Source organism: Rhincodon typus, chromosome 24 (genome assembly GCF_021869965.1).
Source record: "Rhincodon typus isolate 14 chromosome 24, sRhiTyp1.1, whole genome shotgun sequence".
NCBI lineage: Eukaryota > Metazoa > Chordata > Chondrichthyes > Orectolobiformes > Rhincodontidae > Rhincodon > Rhincodon typus.
In genome coordinates this window covers 26,715,760-26,740,107 of record NC_063355.1, presented here as the reverse complement: position 1 = coordinate 26,740,107, position 24,348 = coordinate 26,715,760, and the positions used below count along the sequence as shown (strand labels likewise).

General features: G+C 39.1%; 1 protein-coding gene across 3 annotated transcripts in view; it reads right to left on the bottom strand.

Moving 5' to 3' along the window:
* LOC109912461 (ABC transporter B family member 1-like) overlaps nucleotides 1–19,624 on the bottom strand; it is a 171,954-nt gene extending 152,330 nt beyond the window's left edge. For 2 of the 3 annotated variants that reach the window (XM_048611176.1, XM_048611178.1), the window contains exons 1-6: nucleotides 19,447–19,624; nucleotides 11,447–11,604; nucleotides 9,041–9,321; nucleotides 7,817–7,899; nucleotides 6,022–6,127; nucleotides 2,351–2,462 (exon numbers count right to left, since the gene is read on the bottom strand). In XM_048611176.1, the coding sequence (XP_048467133.1) occupies nucleotides 2,351–2,462; nucleotides 6,022–6,127; nucleotides 7,817–7,899; nucleotides 9,041–9,321; nucleotides 11,447–11,558 (694 nt within the window). In that variant the 5' untranslated portion in view covers nucleotides 11,559–11,604; nucleotides 19,447–19,624. Of the gene's footprint in view, nucleotides 1–2,350; nucleotides 2,463–6,021; nucleotides 6,128–7,816; nucleotides 7,900–9,040; nucleotides 9,322–11,446; nucleotides 11,605–19,426 lie in introns of all 3 variants that reach the window. The other variant, XM_048611177.1, reaches the window with a different exon arrangement.
* Nucleotides 19,625–24,348: the final 4,724 nt, after the last annotated feature.

Genomic DNA, 24,348 nt, shown 5'->3' with positions numbered 1-24,348 from the left:
AATCCCTCCCGTCATGAAAGTTATTAACAGGAAGGAAGTCTATGATATTTTAAGATAAAGACTGCAGCTTCAATCATTATGATGTGCTTGGCTTCGAAATGAAGGAATAAAGCTGGGCTAACAGTTCAGAGTTCATTTGTCATAATTAGGTGGAGCGGCTGGCAATGTCAAGTCATAGGGCCAATCTTAGAAGTTCCAGCACTACGCTTTATTGGGAAGACTGACCTGACAGGTTTCAGAAATATGCATCAACACTCAATGTCCTGATAGACCAAGACTGTGGAGAATTAAAATGAATAGGGGAGATGAAAAGCCAAAAAAATACAAAACAGGCATGCTAGGAAGTACAATACTCGGAGGAAGTGCAGGCCTTTGCATAGCTTTTAACACATTAGTGAATCACCCATAACATTTCCTTAGGCTAACCTTGGCCAAGGTTTTATCTTTTAGTTTGATTGTAGGAATGGATCAAAATAATTGGCATTTTCAGATACATGGGTCACTAGTGGTGGGAAGACTTAGTAAGTAACATTCTAATGCATGCTAATTAAAGTGAAAGCAAAAATTTGTCGTGCCTTAGATATTATTAATGGCACAAAAGAAAGAAATAGGTACAGCAAACAAGAAAAAGAAGAAGAGATAAATATTTGAATAAAAATAGCATCCTGATAAATAGACATTTAAAGGTATTCAAGCAATTTATCTCCTCCTAAATGCAGCATGTCAGAACAGATGATTAGACTCAGGTACTGTTACTTATTGCGAAGATTTCAACTGCAACAGAAATGCGTTTACGTGAGAAAGAGGTAAATACTGAGCAGAAAATGGAGGGTGCCTAGGGCAGGGTAAGCACTTCAAGACATTTTTGGAGATATTTTAAAGGCAGACAGGAACAGTGATTTTCGAAGAGTTGCTAGGACAGGCCTCAAGTAAATAATGATAGACTGGGTGTAATAAGAGATGATCAAGCAGTCAAGGTACCTGGAGGTTATCCAAGAAGAGCTAGACAAGGCTTTAAAGAGATTTGGAAATAAAAAGATTTAAAGTAAAATTGCTATGGCACAAGGACCAAGTGAATTTGAATGAAGACATGTATGGCAAAGACAGAAATTACAGAGTTCTAGACATTACATTTTTCTAAAGGTAAAAACTTTCAGAAATGGACAAGGATATGCAGCAATACTAATCTATGAGCTGATGTGGGCAAGGGCAAAAGGATTAATGATAGAAGCAATTAAAACAATGGAAGTGGAAGATTGCAATCTTCATAAGGCACCACAAACTCCTAATTCTTTAGTTCAGTCTTTCACTGTAATCACAAATCAATTCCAATAGCATAAGGCTGGTTGCTATCCAACTAAAATAACAAACTAAATTGAATAAATTCTCTTAAATAGACTCAAATACATATATACTGGGGGGGGAAAAAAATGGGCAGTCACTTTCAAGTCATCCAAATTATTTAATTTAGGTTACTAGGGAAAAAGAAATCAAACAAGTTTCAGTCTCAGTTTAAATCCTACGCAATTAGTTCACTAGCTTGGTTTCAAATGTGATAGCACCAATTGTAGTTTCTCACTAATTCAGATAACAAGAATTTTAAAATAGCTTAAAATTTTAATAAACCTAGCTTCGGGTAACCAGAAAAACAACAACTGCATTACAGTGGGGGCATTTGCAGCAGAGAGATTTTGACAGCATATCACTCAAATAACAGCACAATTTTCAGAAGAAACAGGAATGTTAAGTGATGTTGAAACTGATCATAGAAAAAGTAGTCAGGTAATTATTTTTAAATTAATTCCAAGGCTCAATTGAAAAAGAATCTGCTAAAAGATTAGTACAAATCTCCTCAGTTACAGAGAGTTCAAAATATAAAAAATATCTTAGAAACTTCAAGGCAGGAAATATCATTATGTACTCAAGCCACTTTGGTAGAAGCACAAACATGTTCCATTCCTCAGATCACTACAAATTATAAATAGATCATTGATGTGAATTGCTAGAACACAAAGCAGTAGCTTCAGTTCCTGGATCAAGGGCACAGTTTGACAATGAATTCCAACCTGTCACAAATCTTATTATTTCCAAGATGATTTGGTTGTTTAATGCATTTTGAAAACAGCATCAATGCACCCTCTGGTGGATAAAATTGTATGTTACACTTTATTCCAGGAACACTGGAACACGGTAACATTTTTGTTCCAATTTTGCATTGTTCAAAAATCAGCAACATCTTTATCAGAGTCCTTCATGTTATTTTTAACTAAATCATCTTAATTGCAGATTCTAGTATTATATTTCCATGAAGACAGCAGTGTTTAACTAAGTAGGAAAAGGATTCACGTACCCATTGATTCCATAGCAGTATCAATGACCTTGCCAAAGAAAAATGGAGCCACTATCTGTGAAAGACAGGAGACAACGAGTGCCAGCATCCCACCAACACAAATCAGTATTTCCTATTGAACAGAAAAAAAAATTCTAAATGTCAGTGTGATGTATGCGTGACAATTTCTACTTGTAAAACAACATTTTACTTCAGATTTCCTATATTGAGGATAGTTGTCTGTAGCCATGAGCTGTAGACAGAGAAGAAATGTTGAACTACTTAGGCAATTTAGCAATGGAAAGCTCTAAATGGGCAAAAAGTCACTTAGGGTGCAATTTGCCCCCAATATTTTAGGGGAGCATCTAAAGGCAGCCAAAATTGGGGTCTTGAGCTAATGTTTCACACAAAGTAAAAGAAATGAAGCTTGTGCCAGAAATAGAGTCATTAAGCAGCTAATTTTGACTAAACTACTTCTGAGTGCTCATAAAGGTGGTCACATGATATTTTGCTGGCTAAAACTTGAATTAGCATGAAAAAAATGTATCTGCCCTCTCTCTTGTTCCCTGAGCTATCCTGAAACATTTTGTCGTAAGTCGGTCTACACACTCTGTACCTTGGGCAGAATCTTTCAGCCCAGGAGGCACAGGCCTGGACACATGAAAGCAACTTAATTACATGAGGTAGTAGTGGACCAAAATCCTGCCGTTCTCCTGCCTCCACAAGAAATAAGTTCTGGGTGAAATGACCCACGCTCAAGTTTCCTATCCTGCCACTAATTTAAAGACATTAAGCCATTAATTGGGGACCACTTAAGGATCTGCTCCCATCTCAACTGCAATTATCACAGGCAGGACAAAATAATAGCCAGTCCAGTAGAACGGTTAACTAGTCCAGGCTACCTGCTCGTTGGGAGTAGTGCGTCTATTGGATGTAATTTGTGCAAGATTCAGGGCATGGACACAGGGCAAGGGAATTTCTGCTGAAAGTCACCTCTCTGTTCCTGCTTCCAGCACCACAGAATCCCACTGCCCACAACCCCCTACCACAGAAAATCCCACCCCCACAGTTCATTTACACCTTAAGCCTTGGTCCTTGTGATCCTGGAAGCCTATTCGGCAGTCACATCTTCCACTGTAGCACCGCTGAGTGCAAGAAATGACCTTTGATGATTGGTCGGCAGCCCTTGATGTGCGGACCTCCCCCATGACCATTTCAACTCCAGGAACTTGATTTCAGATGAAGGCCCATGGGTGCTTTCTGAACAGTCTGATTGGAAGATTGATATACCAGGCCTTTCTCTGAAAGGTCAGTGGGCATATCTCACTACGTTTCAGTGTGCATGCAAGACACCCAGGGAAAATGGAAGATTTTGCCCCTTCATTGGAATGGATGCATGAAGGTTACATATGGCACACCACAAAAACTGGCTCCTGATTATCAACCCTTCAGTTGTTTGGTTTTGCACTGACTGACGAGGTTAAATTATGATAATCATCGATTTGCCAAAAATCACATGCTCAATCCACTTTTCTGCACACGTGTTTCTGATTAGCATTGTGCCCATTTTAAACGCATGTTTTAAAAACCAAAAGGTGAGGATCCATATAGCCGATTCCTGATTTTCTGTAGTTAATTACATTTTTGCACAATATTTAGTCAGAATTCTATTAAGTAACATCATTTTGCTTATTTTCATAGCTGAAATTTCAACTGTAGTATATTAAATAAATACAAGTGGAAGCAGAGGACCTGGCATTTGAAATGACTCTAATATACCTAAGAAAGTTTGAAGGCTGGTACACATATAAATGGTAAATTTCTGCTGTGGTTCTCCTCATGCCGTCAACAGAAGATCTATGGAAACTCTGGTAAAATATTTAATCATTGCTTATATGGATATTCTATTTTGGTTAAAGCAGACAAATCGTAGGAAATTTGTACTCTTGACATTTTAAGGACAATTATTGTAGTCAAGTGAATAATTACTGTTCAGAAATCAAGATTTCCATTGCCTCTCTTACAAAGTCCTAATGGATGGGGAGCACTGCATGCTGAGCATGGCAAGAGTAAAAATTGTTTGGTGTAGAAGTCATACCTATCAAATCACACTCTTAAAATATAGTCTGAATTTTTTTCTTAAAAAAAGATGAAGTTAGAAGTTCCTTAAAGTCTGCTAATCAAGAACTATAGAAGTGCACTATCTTTTAACTACAGGACTCCTCTAACACGTGCTCTGCCAATGCGAATTGGCTATAATGCGACTGACAAATAGGGTAATGCTATTTCTAAAACATGAATTTGTGTTGGCTATAACATGATTCCATTAGTGACCTTGATGTTTTGGAAGATGTTTTTAGAAAGTATTGCAGGAAAAAAAATTTGGATTTTAAGATTCTCTTCTTCCTGGATAATGCACCAAACCATCCTCCCACCATTGGTGAGCTTTCTGAAAACATCAAAAGGCTATTTCTACCCTCAAACACAACCTCTCTCCTTCAACCCATGGACTAGGGTGCAACAGCAACTTTCAAAGCTTATTATTTAAGGCACACACTTAAGAGGCTGATTGCAGCCACTGAGGAGGATTAGGACAGTGTTCTTCAATTTTTGGAAGAGCTTTGACATCAAGAATGCAATTGACATTATGGTCGAGGCCTGGAGTGATGTCAGTAAGGACAGCTTGCAAGCAGTTGGGTGGAAGCTTCTCCCAGATTTTTTTCAAGATTTGAAAACCTTTGATATGTCAGAGAAGCCCCCAAGAATCAAAGAACATTGTGTTGATCTTGCAAAGCAAGCTGGATTTGAAGAAGTGGAGAGTGAGGATGTTGAAAAGCTGCTCGAGTCCCACTGTGAAGACCTCCCTGCAGCTGATCTACAACAACTTGTCACGGAGGGGGAAGTGAAAGCTGGACATGAAGGTGAAGTAGAGGATGCAGCACGACAAGGGCTTTCCACTTCTGTTTTGTCTTCCACCCTGAGGGAAATTGAGAGGCAGTTTCAGCTTTCAGAGGACAATGACTACCATGCAGAATGCAGAAGGGTAGCAGTTTGTGGAATAAGATCTTATGTGGCACCCTATGAACAGCTTCTTTATGGAAGAAGGAAAAAGGGCAAAGCAGCAAAAACTGGATGTCTTTTTTAAGCCAACCCCCAAAAAAACAGTAGACAATGAACGACAGCCATCCACTTCTGGATGAACTATTTTTTGCCCTAACCGTGCAACAACAACTGCACCTGAAGGTGATGATGATGATGACGATGACGACAATGACAACGATCACCCTCAGCTTCTGCATTAACAACAGGCCAACCTCAAAACCTCTGCCCTCATCATGTCATATTTACTTTTTTTTCCAAGATAGGTGTTAAATTTACTTTTATTTCATTAATAGAAATGAATTAAACATTTATTCAAACTGTGCTATCCTTTGTGTTAGGCTTTTGAGTGATTTTTGAGATTTTTTCTGGTGGTCTGCCCCAACCCCACTTTTCCCATAGGCTGTTATTTGTATAGCACGATTTTCGATAATGCAATGTTCCACAGGAACGCAACTATTGCATTATAGCAGAAGCCCCTGTACTGTAGATATAAAAATTAGGAATACATATCAGATACCTAACCTTGAATAAATTCCAGTCCTTATTGTGAAATTGTCCATTAATAATACATTAACATAAATAATACTCACATCTTTAGCCAAAGAAAAGAGACGCTTAAGATCAGCTTTATTTTTTTTCTCCCTCTCTTCTTCAATGCTGTGCACAATACGAAAGATCTGAAGTCTTCTCAGAAACCTGAGGCAGGAAGTATTAATCTGTAACTTGCCAGCAATACGAAAGGACTGTGACAACACCTAACTATTAATACTAAAGTCACAAACAGCTTTAATCAATGGCAATTAGGAAATATGAATTGTTAACTTATAACTCTACAAGTTAAACTCTAACCCTTCCTAATTTCCCTCCTTCAACACATACAAAGACAAACAAGATAGACATTAAGGATGGAAATACGAAGAGGAATCAGGGAAATACAGTTTAATAGTGCTAATCTGGACCATAAGAGCTTAAGAGTCGTTTCTTTTGGTTTCTTCCAATTCCTTTTAATTCTTTGCTGTTGACACAAGTTTATTTACATCCTGACGCTCTATTTCATTGACTGGTTGAGAATTTATTCTTTCACTTGTCTTTGAAAGTGTTTCAGTATCCTTCGACAGGGGATTTGTAGAGAATGATGAGTGCAATACAGCTGTTACTGGAGACTTTCTGATACTTCCTTGCAAGAGAGACACTAGATTTTTTGATTCTCTCTCTTTGCAGGCTAGGTACCTCTTTGTTGCATTAGCCACACACAAGCATTATTACTTGGTCAGGAGCCAGTTAAAACGCTATTGTCAACAAAATTATTCCCCTTTAATTTGGGAACCGTAGTCTCCATGGTGTCTGCTTTTGCTCCCACTGTTCCGGGGAAAGCAACATTTTACACAACTCATAGCCATGCTCAAGTAAACAGGATACTTAAAACTGCTGAGGGGCAACTTTTTCACTCAGGAGGTGGAATTAACTGCCAAAGTAAGGAGCAGATACAGGCATATTTGCAACATTTAAAATACATAAAATACATGTATCCATGTGAATAGGAAGGGTTGAGAGGGATACGGACCAAACACAGGCAAGTGGGATTTGCTTAGTCTGGGAAATTTGGTTGGCATAGACGAGTTGGACCAAAGGGTCTGTTTCTGTGCTGTATGATTCTATGCTAAAATCTCTTCATAAAGTCTTCTTGTTTTTTTCCATTTTTTTAGACCATACAAATAATGAAACTGTAATAAGCTCTTGTGGTCTTTACACAAGTGCGTCAACAGCATTGCACTCATCAACGCTCTGTTACTTTTTCAAATAATTACACCATGTTAATTACTGCTTAAGTCATTTTAATTATGACTGGAACAGACAGACAAAGTGTCAAAGGTAGTGACCACAAAACTGCTGAATTGCTTTTACAAATTCAACCAGTTTAGTAGTGCTATTTAGGGAAGGAAATCTACCTGGTCTGAGCTTTATGTGGCCCATAGTAACCTGGTTGACTCTTTTCTGTTTTCTCAATATTCTCAAGTACAATTAGGAATAGAAAATTAGTGACAGCCTTGTCAGCATGTGGAGACACCAGGAATAAATAATAATATAAGTTTCTTTTGATCACTTTGCTTGCTTTTACTGCCATTAAACAAATTGCTAAACTTAGCGTATATTCTGACGATGCCAAAGTGCTCAAATTATTGAGTGAAAAATTGAACTAGTAAATGTTGCAACAGCTAACAAGATAGACTTTAATAACATTGAATTATTGAAAACATGTGCTTAACAGGGTTACCAACAATATCAATGCCATTAGTGTAGTCAAATTTCAATCTATACATACTTTCTCCTTCATTGTTGCTCATTCTTAACTTAGTGTAATTTGACTAATCAACAATCCATTACCTGTTGCAAAAAATACAGAAGGGGAACTCAATCAGGCTGAAGACCAGGGTAGAAATACAAACAATCTTGAAAGTTAGGTGCATCTGTCAATGGAAAAGAAAGTTTGTTATACAAATCAGGTTTAAGTAATCACAGACAATTAAGTGTACTTAAACTTCATCCAGAAACAGCGGTAACCATGATTTATTTAAAGCAGAAACGTTTTGCCTGGTAACAGTGACAAGACTATACAGAGAGTGTGGATGACACAGCCTATCATTTTGATCTTGACAAACAAATCAATTTTTTGCAGGAAGAAAATATACAATGAGGCTGATCTTGCTAGATGAATGCTCTTGTAAGAAAAAAGTAGGCTCTCGAAGCACATGATCCTTTAATCAAAGGACTGCATGAAGCAAAGAACCTACTAACCCGAATCTGACTGTTCCATATTACAAGCCTCTTGTTGCGTTGCTTAATCTATAGATTTCACAGCGTGAAATATTTAAAATAATACATACAAGAAGCCCAAGTCAAACATTCTTTAGCCAGAAAATGTTATGTTGGTTAGTCAAAGGAGACTAATAGTGGAAAGATTTTTCAAACTACAATGGTATTGGGTTTTAATCCACCATTTGCTGCAGGGAAACTGCACATCCTGTATACATTATCCATTAAATCAAAAAGGAACAAAAGAACTTCTGGGCTTTTTGTTGAAATGATGAGAAGTATTTTACTTCTGTTTGACACATGTAAGGTGAATTTAAAATCTATACAGGGTTAAGATCAAGCAAATTACCAATATGACAAATGTTTCATCTTATTTCACACCTTATAATTTATGGGGAAAAAAGTGACAACCATTCAAATCGATGCCGATTTTAAAAAATACATGGATAAGGAGCTGGGTCAATTCCTTCTTCACCATGGAAGCTAGTGGGATAAAAACAGAAAATGTTGAAGAAACTCAGTCGATCTGGCAGAATCTGTGGAGATAGCAACAGAGTTAATGTTTCAAGTCTGATATGGAGTCTCTTCAGTAAGTGGAGCAAAGAGTGAAAATCAAATTGATTTTTCATTCTTACATTTTCTTTCATTCATAAATTCACATGTTCTTGCTCACAATTGCCTAAAATACATAGCATTGTACGTCAAGCAGTTAAACAAGGAACTTTGAACCTGTGCCCAGCAGTTGCAATCAGGCAAGATTTAACAAATTAACATTAATAAACAAAAAATATTTACCTCTTTATAACTCTGCGTTATCAGAATTGTAATTCCTTTGGCCATAGTATATGCAACCCAGAGTCCAGAGATTAAAAAGCTAATCAGGTGCAACAGCTCTCTTTTCCTTTTAAGGTTAGAATTGTTAAGATCATCAATCTGCTTAAGGGCAATTGACTCCATTGTCAGGTAAATAACAATAAGAATGCAGGTTTTCATTGTGCAAAATGCTGCGAGGTCAAAGGTTGATCGCCAAAAACACCACTTAAGTACATCATTTTCCAAGTAGTGAGATCGACCACCTATAAAACAAGAACTTCAATTAATAAAAAAAGTAACAAAATAACGTGTAGAGAAATGAACTGAAGCCAATGCCACTAAAACAACAAATAGTTAAAACAACACAAATTCTAATAAAAATAAATGATAAGGCATCTCCTCTTTTCAAATATAAATCACAGCTGTAACTTTTACATCAGTCTGCTCAGGTTCTAATGACACTCGAGTTTTACTAATGTACTGTTGGCAATGCTGAACATAACCTGAAATTAATCACAGCTGTTTTAAGCCCCTCCTTTTTATACTTAAACCTAATGAAAAACATTTCCCATTTTTGCTAAAAGGAACATTCAAAGAGTAAATTAGTTTTAATACAAAAGTGTATTATATTTTGGGCAAGACATCTGGTGTGTGTGACTTTTCTCCATTAAAATTATGCCACATTTTCCAGGTGAACTAACAACTTCTCACATTCACAACTTTTGTCACTTAAAAACAAGTTTGTGAAAATACAATACAAGGTCATGAAGATTCTCATAATTTCCCTTTCCCGCATAATTTTCTCCTCTTTTGCCATCTTGTGCTGTGTCAAGGTTCCACTAGTGACACTGTCCTCAATCTCAGTGCCCAAGTGGCTAATCACCATGTGAGCTGTCATCATTAAGCATGTAAAGGAGACTTGTATATAGCTCATCTTTGCCAATTCAGGTTTAATACTCATCTTAAGCAAACAGCAAAGATTTCAATAACCTTATTGTTACGGAACCATATTGAAAACTCAAATGGGAAATGTTCAAATGTTACATTCTGGGAAAGGGTAAAAGCAACAGCAACCTATATTATATAGCATCTCCAATGTAATGAAATATCCTAATCACTTCACAGGTGTATCATAAAATTAAATATAAAACATCCACAAAAGGAAATATTACATCAGGTGACCAAAATCTTGATCAAAAAGGTAGATTTTAAAGAGTGTTTTACAGGGGGAAAATGAGGTCAAGATGCAGGGAAGTGCAAGGAGGGTATTGCAGAGCTTGGAACCTAGGCAATTGAAGGTTAGGTCGCCAATGGCTGAGAAATTAAAATTGGGATTCCACAAGAGGCCAGAATAGAGGAGCGCAAAGTAGGGATTAGAAAAAAAATGCTGGCCTCGCCAAAGATGCCTACATCCCATGAATAAACAATACATCCTGGAGAATTGCGAGGCTGGAAGAGATTATAGAGGGAGGGAGGGGCAAGGCCATGGAGACACATGAAAACAAGGATCAGAATTTTAAAGTGAAAAATCTTACTTGACCGTGAATCAGCACAGGTCTACAAGCACAAAAGTAATAGCAGAAGGGCACTTATTGCGAGTTCAGTTACAGCAAAGTTTTGAATAACTTCACGTTTGCAGAGGATAGAATGTGGAAGACCAACCAGGAGAGAAATGCAATAGTCACTCCTACAAGTAACACAGTCATGAATGAGGGTTTCAATAGCAAATGAAAAGTCAAAGATCAAGTTGTCACAGAAGTGGATAAAGGCTACATGTTGGCACCACTATGAGGTTTAAAGTTCATTTCAGGATCAAATATAAGCAAAATCAGTATAGTCAAACACTTGTTGAAATTATTGCTCTCCTGCTCTGAGCCAGGTGGTACTATGAGTAAGAACACAAGACATCACATCCAACCCTATTTATCAGGCACTATCAATAGCTGTATTGGTTTATCATCCCCACAAGCTCAGAAAGGATCTGGTCTATAACAGTTGGTGAAGCCATCAATTTTAATTGTTCAGTATCCATAGATTTTTCTCAACTTAACAAGGAATATTACAAAATCCCAGGAAATTTGCGACCACTTTGAAACTTTAGTGTAGTACGCTAACTCCAATTATAATCAAAGTTTATCTACAGAAGGTTAAATTCCTTCCTAACTTACTCAAACAATAAAGAAAAAAAGCAAAACACTTGAAAATACTGCATTTTTCATGAGCGGGAGTCAATTCTTTTGCAAAATTTCACAGCATACAGTTAAAAATATACAAATGTTACTTATTCATAACTCAACACTAAATGTGCATTGGCTCAAATGGAACGTTGGAAAATTGATCCTGAAATTAGTTACTTCATACTGTTAATTACAAAGACATCTACATTACCTAAAATCCAGAGTATAATTGTAGATATTCCATCCACGAACAGAATAACATTAACAAGAGGGATGAATCTAACTGCTGGCAGTCTGTAATAATAAATACTGTCTTGTGCCATTCTTTTTCCAAGCTTTTATTCTTCTAGGTGAAATATTCAGAGCAGCCTAAAACAATGAGGGAATATAATGCACTAATTTGAATATAATATTTCCCAATTTCGAAACAAAATCATACTTTCAGGTGTAAACATAAATAAAACAACACGCTTTACACTTCAGGGACAATATAAAGACCAGAACTAAGGATTATTAACCTCCATCTGTTGTTAAGTTCAGCAATTTTGATTCTGGCAAATCTTGCTGTTTTTGCCATAGGTATAATACAGGTTTATCACAAAATTCAAACACGACAACAGAATGATTATGCTGAGACTATACAATTCGAAGGGGCAGAGCACTTTTTGTTATAGATTTATTGCTTAGCATAATATCAAAAAAAAACTTAAAGATAATATGTCTGCAAGATTGGTCCCATTGATTTACAGACAATGAGTTGTGGAGGTGTAAAACACAGTTTTAAAATGGCCCAATGGTCCGAAGGGCCTTCGAATATATGCTAGTCAAAAACAAACAATATTAAATAACTATTCTAATCCTATTTCCAGCATCTGGCCTATAGCCTGTATGCCTTGACATCACAAGCATACGTCTAAATATTTCTTATCGTTGAGGGTTTCTGCCTCTACCACCCTTACAGGCAGCGATTCCAGATTTCCACTACTCTGAGTGAAACAAAATTTCCCACATATCCCTTCTAAACTTTCTCCCCTTTTCCTTAAATCTATGCCCCTGGTCATTGATCCCTCCACCAAGGGGAAACATTTCTTCCGGTCTACTCTGTCTATGCCTCTCAAACATGACCACCTCACTCTCTTCTCCTCCAAGGAAAACAGTTCCAGTCCATTCCATCTCTCATAATTAGACCCTCCAGGCCAGGCAATATTCTGGTAAATCTCCTCTGCACCGAAGTCAATGCAATCACATCCCTACTATGATACGAATTCCAGAACTGTACATAATTCTTTAGCTGTGGTCCGACCAACTTTTCATATGGTTCCAGCATAACCTCCCTGCTCTTAAATGCAGATAATAAGCCAAGTATCCCATATGCTTTCTTAACCACTTTATCTACCTTAATGGACCAGTGCACTTGCATGCCAAGGTCCCTCTAATCCTCGGTGTTTCCCAGGGCCCTCCTATTCATCATGAATTCCCCTGTCTCATTTGTCCTGCCCAAGTGCCCATCTCACATCCATCTGGATTGAATTCCATTTGTACCAATCAGCCCATCTGAACAGCCCATCTATATCCTCTTGTAATCCAAGACTGTCCTCCTCACTATTTAATTCCCACCAATTTTCCTATATCCCTGAACATACTGATCAACCCCCTACTTTCAATTCTAAGTTGTTTAAATATACCACACGTAAAGTTCCCAACAAGGATCCCCTGCAGAACCTCAGTGGACACAGGCTTCCAATCATAAAAACACATTCGACCATCGCCCTCTGTTTCCTGCTACTCAGCCAATTCTAGATTGAATTAGCCAAATTTCCTTTAGACTCACTATTAGTCTCCCATAGTCTCTCTCTACCTTATTGAAAGCCTTGAAGTCCAAGCAGACTACACTGAATGAATTGCCCTCATCTACACACCTGACCACATCTTCAAAAGTTCAATGAAGTTGAAGACAACAAAACCATGCTGACTGTTCTTGGTTAATTCCCACCTCTCCAAGTGCAGATTAATTCTGTCCCTCAGTATTGCTTCCGTTAGTTTCCCACCACTAACGTTATACTGACTAGACATTAGTTTCCTGGTTTATCCCTTGCTCCCTTCTTGAATAACAAGACCACCTGGCTGGCCTCCAGTCCTCTGGCACCTCTCCTCTGGCCAGAGTGATTGAAAATTATTGCCAGTGACCCTGTAATTTCTTCCCTTGCTTCACTCAACAGCTTGGGATATATTACATCAGTCCCTGGAGCTGCCAGACCATTACGTACCTCCTCTCTATGTAGGCTAATTTCTTTAAGTACATCACAGTCCTTTTCTTTGATTTCTACACCCATGTTGTCCCCCTCACAAGTGAACGCTGACAAAGTATTCATTTAGAACCCTACCTACATCCTCTGGCTCCATGCACAAATTACCACTGTGGTCTTTAAAGGGCCCTACTCTTTCCCTCATTGTTTTATCCTTAATGCACTTGTAAAATAACTTGGGATTTTCCTACATTTTACTCATTATTATTCTTTCACCCCACCCTTTTTGCTCACTTCATTTCCTTTTTAAATTTATATCTCTTAATATCCACAGTTCACTGAATTTTTTGGTCCCATGCTTCATCTTTATTGGAGGTTTTTTAATTCATTCATGGGATGTGGGCATCGTTGGACAGCCAGCATTTATTGCTCACCCCTAGTTCCCTTGAGGTGGTGAGCTGCCTTCTTGAACTGTTGCAGTCTATCTTCTGTGGATTGACTCACAATGCCTTTAGGCCTGTAATTCTAGGATTTTGACCCAGCCACAGTGACAAAACGGCAATATATTTTCAAGGCAGGATGGTAAATGGCTTGGAGGAAAACTTGGAGGTGGGTGTTCCCTTGTATCTGCTTCCTGTTGTTCAAGATAGCAGAGGTCATGGGTTTTGAAGGTGCTGTCTGAGGATCTATGGTAAATTTCTGCAGGGCATCTTGTAGATAGTACAGACTGCTGCTGCTGAGCATTGGTGGTAGAAGGAGAGGATGTGCTGTCAATCAAATAGATTGCTTCTTCCTGGATGGTTTCAAGCTTCTTCAGTTTTGCTGGAGTTGCATCCCTTCAGGTAAGTCGGTCAAATCCTGGAATTCCCTCCTTAATGACACTGTGGGTCAACCACCTTGTCAAGGGCAGCTAGGGATGGGCAATAAATGCTGGCCCAGCGAGTGATGCCCACATCCCACAAATGAATACAAAAAAAAAAATCCATCAGACTCCTGACTTGTGCCTTGTAGATGATGGACAGGCTTTGGGGATAGAGGAAGCAAGTTAATCGCCGCAGTATTCCTAGCCTCTGACCTGCTCCTGTAGCTGTTGTGTCTACGTGGCGAGTCCAGTTGAGGTTCTGGTCAATGGCAATCCCCAGGATGATGATAATAAAGGATTCTGTGGTGGTAACTTCATTGAATGTCAAGGGTGGTGGTCAGGTTTTCTCTTACTGGTGATGGTCACTGCCTGGCATTTATGTGGCACAAATGTTACTTGCCACTTGTCAGCCCAAGCCTGGATATTGTTCAGATCTTGTTGCATTTGAAAGTTGACTGCTTCAGTATCTGAGGAATCATCAGCCAGCATCCCGACTTCTGGCATTGCGCTGTACGGTCGTTCATTTATGAAGCAGCTGAAGATGGGCCTAGAAGAACTACCTTGAGGAACTCTTGCAGAGATGTCCTAGAGCTGAAATGACTGACCTCCAATAACCACAACCATCTTCCTATGCGCCAAGTACGACTCCAACCAGCGGAGAGTTTGCCCCGAAATCCATTGACTCCAGTTTTTCTAGGGCTCCTAGGGCTCCTTGATGCTACTGTTGGTCAAATGCAGCCTTGCTGTCAAGGGCTATCACTCTCATCTTACCTTTGGAATTAATCTCTTTTGTCCATATTTGCACCAATGCTGTAATGAGGTCAGGAGCTGTGTGGCCCCAGCAGAACCCAAACTGGGTGCCACTGAGCAGGTTATTGCTGAGCAAGTGTTGCTTGATAGCACTACTGATGACACCTTCTACCACCTTACTGATAAGCGAGAGTACAATGATGAGGCAGGAGTTGGCCAGGTTGGATTTGTCCTATTTTTCAAGTACAGGACATACCTGGGCAATTTTCCATATTGTCAGGTAGATGCCAGTGTTGTAACAGTAATGGAAGAGCTTGGCTAAGGGAGCTGCAAGTTCTGGAACACAAGTCTTTAGTACAAATGCCAGAATGTTGTCAGAGCCCAAAGTCTTTTCAGTATCCAGTGTCTCCAACCATTTCTTGATATCATTTGAAGTGAATTGAATTGGCTGAAGACTGGTATCTGTAACAATGGCCCTGTAGTCTCCCTATTTCCTTCTTGAATGTGCCTCACTGCTCAGACAAAAGCTTCACTAGAAGGTATCTGCTCCCTGTCACGCTGGCCAATTACAATAGATCTTATTAAAATCAGCCTTCCTCTTGTTTAGAACTTTGATTTCAGGCTGATCCCCAACCTTTTCCATAACAATCTTGAATCTACCAGAGTTATGTTTGCTGTCTGCAAAATGCTCCCTCACTGATACTTCAATCACTTTCCCAGATTCATGACATAAAATTAAGTCCAGGACAGTCGACTCTCTTGTCTGCCTTCCATGTGCTCATTTAAAATGCTCTCCTGCATACATTTTAAGAATCCTGTTCCCTCTAAACCTTTTGCACTATGACTACCCCAATTAATGTTGGGAAGTTGAATTCCCGACGATCCTGTAAACATCTCTGAAATTTGCCCACATATCTGCTCTTCTGTTTCTCTTGGACTGTTAGGAGGCCTTTAGGATACTCACAGAAATGTGATTGCTTCTTTTTGGTTTTTAAGTTCTACCAAATATTTATATTTGAGAAGCCTTCCAAGACATTATTCCTCCTTACTGCTGTAATTGATTCCCTGATCAATATTAGACAACCCCTCCTCTCTATCTCACCTGAAAATTCTATATCCTGGAAATTTAAGCTGCCAATCCTGTCCCTCACTTGGCCATGTCTCAGTGTCAGCAATAACACATGGGCACATGATGTCAATGTGTGCCATCAACTCATCTGCCTTGCTTGTCAGACACCTTGCATTAAAATAAATACTATCCAAACTTGCCAAACTGCCCTGTGCCTTAAATGGCCAAAAAGTTTTATCCCTTCATGACTCTCTTGCTGTGACTAATTGTGGTAGTTCATCTCCCCCTGCTGAGCATTGTCTCTGGATTCCACTTTCCTGATAAGTTAGTTTAAACTTCCCCAACAGCACGTGCAAACCTTCCTGCAAAGTTGTTGGTCTCATTCTAGTTCAGGTGCAACCCAACCACCTTGTACAGGTCCCACCACACCCAAAAACAGTCCCAATGTCCCATAAATCTCAAGTCCATCTCTCCAGCCACACATTCATCTGGACTAATGTATTTCTATATTTACTAATAAATTACACTGGAAGAAATGCAGAGATTACCATCTTTTGGGTCCTACTCTTAATCTGTTCTCTAGGTGTCTAAAGTCCACTTGCAGAAGCACCTCGCTTTTTCCACCTATGTGGTTGATACCAATGTGTACCATAAAGAAGGAACACTAGACTCAAAATGTTAACTCTGCTTTCTCTCCACAGATGCTACCAGACCTGCTGAGTTTCTCCAGCAATTTCCATTTTTGTTTCAATTTCCAGCATTCACAGTTCTATGTGCTTTTTTTTTTTAAAAAGTGTGCCACGACGTCTGTCTGTTTGCCCTTCCCCTTCAGAATTCCCTGCAGCCGTTCAGTAATATCTGACCCTGACAACAAGGAGGCAACATACCATCCTGGAGTCTCTTTTGCAGCTGCAGAAACACCTGTCTGTTCCCCCTTCAACTAAATTCCACTATAGACACTGCCGTTCTTCTTCCTCCCCTCTTGTACAGCAGGCCCATCCACGGGTTGGCTCTCACTGCTTTCTCCTGCACAGCCATTTCCCCAACAATATTGAAAACAGTGTACCTATCAGAAAGGGGGATGACCACAGAGGACTCCTGCACTAACTGCCTTCCCTGGTGGTCACCTTTTGCCTGTTCAGTCTTCACCTGCAGAGTCACCACCTCACCCCACTGAACGAACCATTCACAACATGCTCAGCATCATGGATATTCCACAGTGAAGTCACCTGCAGCTCTAGCTCCAAAATGCGGTTCACCAGGAGCTGCGGCTGTAGCTGGCCACTCCCCTACAGGGAGGCAATGGCCTAAAGGTATCACCTCTAGACTATTAATCCAGAAACTCAGCTGATGTTCTGGAGACCCCAGTTCAAATGCCGCCATGGCAGGTGGTGGAATTTGAATTCAATAAATATGTGGAATTAAGAGTCTAATGAAGGCCATGAAGCATTGTCGATTGTCAGAAAAGCCCACCTGGTTCACTAATGCCCTTTAGGGAAGGAAATCTGCCATCCTTAACTGGTCTGGCCTGTATGTGACTCCAGACCCACAGCCACATGGTTGACTCTTAACTACCCTCTAGGCAATTAGGGATTGGCAATAAATGCTGGCTGAACCAGAGACACCCACATTCCACGAGTGAATAAACTTCCTGCACAAATGGTCACCAGGGAAAACTGATGCTTCCACGATTTGCCACATAGCGCAGCTGAAGTATATCACAGATGTGAGTTCTGCTGTCATGACTTCACTTAAGCACCTTAGTTGACTGATTACCAGGCCGAAGAACTTGGAAAGACAAAGCTCATTTCGTACTTCATGCTAATTTGACATATATTTCAAACACTTTCTCGCCACTACAAATAAATAGTTTGGAAAAGTAACTTACAGATTATGTCTATAAATCAAAATACTGCCTTGTAGGTGCAGTTTCAAAACCATATTTTCTCTGAACAAGATTCCAAGCAAATCTTTTGGAATGGAACCTATTTGTTTGCTCGAAGGAACATTAGATTTAAACTTGTTTCCTTAGTGTACATAAAATCATTATTTTATGGAGTAAAAGCCCAGAACTGAACTTAGGGAGCAAACAAGGTCAAAGATAAGATTCAAAATTTGCATTTACATGAACAAACATAAGACCCCATTGAGGCCCAGAAGGTCCAATTTTCAGTTATTTATAATTTATGACATAAGTAACTAGTTATTGATTCTTAAAAACAAATGGGGCGCTTGCATTTATGCAAGGCCTTTCACAGTTTTGGGACATTCCAAAGTGCTTAAAAGCCCAAAAATGTCTTCTTTTAAAGTGTACCTATAATAACGTACAAAGTGCCATAGCCAATTAGCAAATGACATCATCTCACAATAGCAAAGTGATAATCCCATATTCTGTTTCAAATATGTTAGTTGAGGGATAAACTTTGGGTAGGACACCAGGGAAAACTTCCCAGCTCTTCATTCAGCAGATGAGCCTTAATGATAGAGGATGAAAACATCTGGCCAATTGGATCTATCCCAGCTCTCTGTAGGTCAATCTAGTCAATCCCATTGTCTCACTCTACCCCTCGGACTTTGCACACTTATTTCCCACAATTACCCTTTCAGTTTTCCTTTGTGAAATCGTTGATTGTATCCGCTTCCATCAACCTGATAGATAGGCAGATTCAGGTCATTCCCACTCACATTAAAGCAAAACCTGCATCTCCAGTCCAAAAATCTTACATTTGTGTCCCCTAGTTATTACTTCATCATCAGTTTTCCACATCTACGCAATGAAACTTAAAATTTCAAAAATTTCCAAAAATTATCTAGTTATGAGCAGAAGTTTCCCAATTTAAATATACATTTTGATATCACTAGTAACATTCAACCCCTGACAACATCAGTTATGAATAGTGCTCTATTTTTGACCCTTCACTGAACGATTATTGAAGGTTACAGGATCAGTCTTGCTGAATGAACACAACTGGATAAAAGATCCATCGTTAGTTCACACAGGTACCAGTGTGATATTTGAAGGAACAGTACGATACACTCTGCATTATGTTGAGGGTGGAACCAGCGGGCCACACACACACATTGATAAAGGTACAAAAAAAATGCAACCTGTAAAAAACGTGTGCGTGTGTCTGTGGGTGGGAAATTAGATAAACCATTAACATTGTAAATAAACACAAGTACAATAAACAAACCACACAATCCATAAATCAGAGCAACATAAACAGACCGTTTCGCACCGTCAATAACAGAGAGATGACCTACAAGATGTTGCTGTTCTTTACCTGTCCTCACTCGCCAGCTCCTCGCTCTCCCTTTCAGGGGCTCGACCGCTTTATTATTATTATTTTATTTTTGTTACGGTGTCAAACACACGGCACTAAACAGCGCCACTCTCGCAATCACCATACACCAATTCACGGTTGCGGTTACGATGGCGACAGTTCGACCTCAAACCAGCTGCGCCCCCTTACCCCTTACCAACGGCTGAGGCAGAGGGGAGGGGAGGGGAGGGATTGGAAACCCCGCCCCCGGCACGCGCACGGTGGGGTGGGTGGGGGGGAGGTGGGATACGGGGAGGGGGCGGGGTCTTCTATGGAGGTAGGGCCTGAGTGGTCCAAGGTGGAGGAGGAGCCTGAGGTGGAGTGATCTCAGATGGAGGAGCGTGAGGTGCAGTGTTCTCATGTTGAGGTGGGGCCTGAGGAGGTGTGGTCCAAGGTGGAGGAGGAGCTTGAGGTGAAGTGATTTCAGATGGAGGAGCCTGGGGTGTAGTGTTCTCAGGTTGAAGTGGGGCCTGAGGGCAATATCTCAAGCGAAGGAGGAGCCTGAGGTGGAGGATGAATCTGATGTGGAGTGATCTCAGTTGGAGGCAGAGCCTGAGGTGAAGAGTCTCAGATGGAGGAGCTGAGGGGGAGTGGTCACAGACAGAGGAAGAGCCTAAGGTGGAGGAGGAGCCTAAAGAGGAGGTAAAGCCTGAGGAGGTGTGGTAAGAGAATTGGATTGGTGGGGTTGGAGAAGGACCCTCAGATGTAGAAGCTGTAGGTAATAAGGAGGAGCTGCAGGTAAAGGAGGCAGCCCAATTGGAGGAGGAAGGGCCTCAGGACAACAGGATGTAAGTGAAATAGGAGGATCCTCAGGTAGTGGAGGTGGAACCGCAGTTGGTGGAGCTGCAGGTAGAGGGGCCACTGCTACCTGCCTTGAGCTCTTTTAAAAACACTGAGTGATCTGATATCCCACCCCACTGCAGTTTCACTTGTACGTTTCACATTTCCATCATCAGTGGTTTTTTAAAATAATCATTTGAGATTGCAATGGTAATGGTATATTGCATGAGCTTTTTTGGGAACCAATTGAATGGTGACCCAACAATCCTAAAAAGATGTTAATTTTTATCTAGTTCTGAATAAAATACTGTGGTGCAACATCAAGTGGAATAAGATGGATAAACATAAAATTTAAATTACATATTAAATTCACCTACATATATTCCATAACAAAGGCAGAAAATGCTCAAAATATTGAGCAGGTCAGGCAGCATTTGCAAAGAGAAAATCAGAGTTAATGTGTCATATCGGTGACCTTTCAGTTGATAAACACAGACTTCAACACTCGCTTTTAATCTGAAACAGATGCTTCCCTGGCCAGCTGAGTATTTCCAGCATTTGCTTTTCATTTCAGATTTCCAGAATCTGCATTATTTTACTTCTGTATACGTGTTTTCCAAGAAGAGTGACAAAAGCTGGCCTACAGGTGTCGAAGAATTGACAATTCAAGAACAGTTCTGTTTATAACCCCATGTTATTTGAAGGGAATTAGTGCAAGGTCTTTGTAATTTAGGTTGAAAGAGAAATGCAAAAATGAACTGAAGGAAGAATGAGAAGAGCCCCAGCATAAGTTGACAAAGGAAAAGGAAGGCAGTGGTATCAGTGTTTGATACCCACTGACAGGGACACCTCAACATGGTCCAACACAGGACAAACGTCATGATCATAGCAACCAATTTACCCACGTTTGTCTGAGAGCAGAATTAAAGGGATAATGTTGTCAAAAGTGGTGCACAGAAGTTGTTAGTTAGCTTGGATGTAGCAGTATACATTGTCTTAATTTGTTGACTTGTATGTATTTAAATTCTCAATAAGTGCCTAGCCACCATGTCACCCTTAGAGTTGGGATAATTAGAACTGGGAATCACAAAGTGACATTATATGATGTTAGAATAGTTGCCGAAGAAGTGACCTACAATTTGATCAATCTCATCATAGCCTTATCAGATGATTGTGGCGGTTATAATAATATTCTTGAGTCATTGCAATTGAACACAAATGAGTATGTAAATTCTGTTTACTTGAAGATCTCTGCTGGATTTGTTTACATCCTTATCTCACTCTTCTCTAATTTGATCAGCAGCCTGTCCCCATGCTTGCTGCATCTAACCATTTCCCCGTCCTCTAACACTGCTTAACTACAAATTGGAATTGTTTTTCATTTACCATACAAAGAACAACAGAAGGGTGTATATTAGAAAATCAATTGCTACCGATAATTCATTTCTCTTGTACAAATTCTTAATTTATTACTTAAACATGCTTGTTGGAAGATAAATGTCATAATACTTGAAATCTTTCAGGTGGGATAAGTTAAAATATTTGGTTGCTAGCCAATGAGTTTCAGAGACTATATTATTGTTTGTGTTTTGGGTTCATTATTATTACAGTCTGCATTTCTCTGTCCAGTTTTCTGTACAGGGAGATGCATGATACAGAATAGTTCTCAAATGCATCATTTGAAAGCAATTGCACTTGGTACACCTCTTACAAATCCCCAAGTGGCAATATTCCAAAGACTGCAATTTTGGTGGGGCTGTCAGTTGATCAAGCCAATTATAAAGGCTACAGAGTCCCGTCTTTCTTGCCAAACTATTCAACAGTCTGCTCATTGTCAATTCACCATTCAGGTTTTACATTAAGAAATCGTAAAGCAAGTATTTTTTTTCACTGGGTCCCATTTTATCACCTTACAAGATATAGTCCTTCAGGAACATGGCATACAGGCAGTGTCTGTCAGAATATTGTCACTGTGACATGCTGTTTTATTGTAGACAGATTAGTAGTTAATTGTATCGTTCTAACAACTATGTCCACCATCCTTCTTGGATAGCAAATTCAAAACATCAGTCACCCTCTACTTCCTTGAAAAAATCAAAAATCAATTCCTCAATCTGTTTTTACTTACTTTCAGCTAGCTGAGTTAAGAACTGTTATGGTTTAAGCATCTCAAAGGTTTTAGTACAAATCACAGCACATTGCCGTTACTTATTCCCTTAGACACAAGCAATGCATTTCTAGTTAATAGAATGCAACATTCCTCATATCTCTTCACATCATCTGACATGAACTAATCATTTCACTTATCTTTTTGTTAACCTCTTTTTTTCTTAACCAAGTCAATATATTTATAGCATATTTTCTTATAATGATACAAAAAAACATGAATGTAATGGTTTGTGTTGTAAAATTAACTGGTGGTATTTAACCTTGATTCTAAACAGTCCAGTGATTATATTGTTCAATTATGCATTGTTTATTAATGACTGACTGCTATAATTAAATATCTTTACAGAATTTATTAATAATATTAACTCCCCTACAAAAACTAAATGTGAGTTGTCATAGTTTATTATACAGGGAGTTCTGCTGTAATGCCTGCTCCGCCAACGCGAATTAGCTATAACACGATTGACGAATAGGGGAACGCTATTTCTAAAATGTGAACTTGTGTTGGCTATAATGCAATTCCATCGAGTATGTATTGACATCACGGGCTTTGTCAAAGGAAAATTTCTTTTTTTCTATCCTTGCAGATGGTGTAAATGTTCAGATTAATTCACAATGAGTTCATTTGAAAAAGGTAACTGGATTGTATGTCATAAACATTAAATATAATATTACACAGAGAACAACCATCTTATTAAGAAAATATGCGAAGTCTTAGATTGAAGAGTTTATGCTGACCACATTAAATGTAAAAAAAGAAGCATGATTTAAAATAATATGAGTGCTGTTCAAACATGCATCTTTGTATGTAGTATTTTTGCCTAGATTTTATTACATATTTAATATTTAAGAACTTTTGAACTTGTTCATGTAAGTCATTTATACCAAAAGTTGTCCATGCTACAACCTGCTCTTTTCTGGCACTATTTTGAATACAATGTTATAGGTTTATAACGCATTTTAATCCTACAATTAATTTCAATTTCAATGGGCTATATGGGAAAGAAAGGTCACATTCTCTGCTTCACTTATCTGAAAATCTATACAGAAGTCTGTGCCAATTGAATGTCAAGTCAGATCAGCAATGGTTTAAGCTGTGATGCAGACTATGTTGCAGGTGAATAGATTTTATTTGATTGTTAGTGTCAAGGCTCACACAAATGATAGGCATGGTGCCAATACTTATAGGAGAGTTGTGAGGAAGAATGTTGAGTGATTGAGTGATATTTTTGGTGGTCTGTCCCCAACTCCACTTTTCCCATAGGCCCTGTTATTCCTATAGCGCAATCTTCTGAGACAACGTTATCCTGGAACGCAACTATTGTGTCATAGCAGAACGCCCTGTACTTCAATCAGTTAACAGATTAAGCATTTTATTGGGGTACAAATATTCAATGACATAAATTATTCTGATCTTGCTTCTCTAACTTTTCAAGTTTCCTAGTTCGATTTCTGACAAGTAAATTAGAAGTACTTTCTATCCTCTATTTTACCCTAAGCATGACAATGTAATCTACTTCATACTGCCACTGAAAATTGGAACAATTTGTTGGACTTGTATATCATTAGATATTCACTCATTGATTAATTTGTTTTGGTGAATTTACTGTCGAAGACACCTGGAAATGGCCATGGCAACATGATTTACCTGGAAGCGGCCAAATAAGGAGCATTCTTCCAAAACTCCATCCATTTAGGGACAGCACGCAGATTCTAGATTTAGCACAACTATACACTGTGGCTTGTGGGTAAAGCCACCAGCCTGTTTTGCAGTGTGCACTGTGCTGGGTCATCTGTAGGAATGGCAGTAAAACCTTGGTGGTGCCTTCAGTGGGAGGAAAGAAGTGACCATTGCAACAGGACAAGCATGAAGAGAAACATCAGCCTCCATTAAGTGGCTGCAAGGGTTTCTGC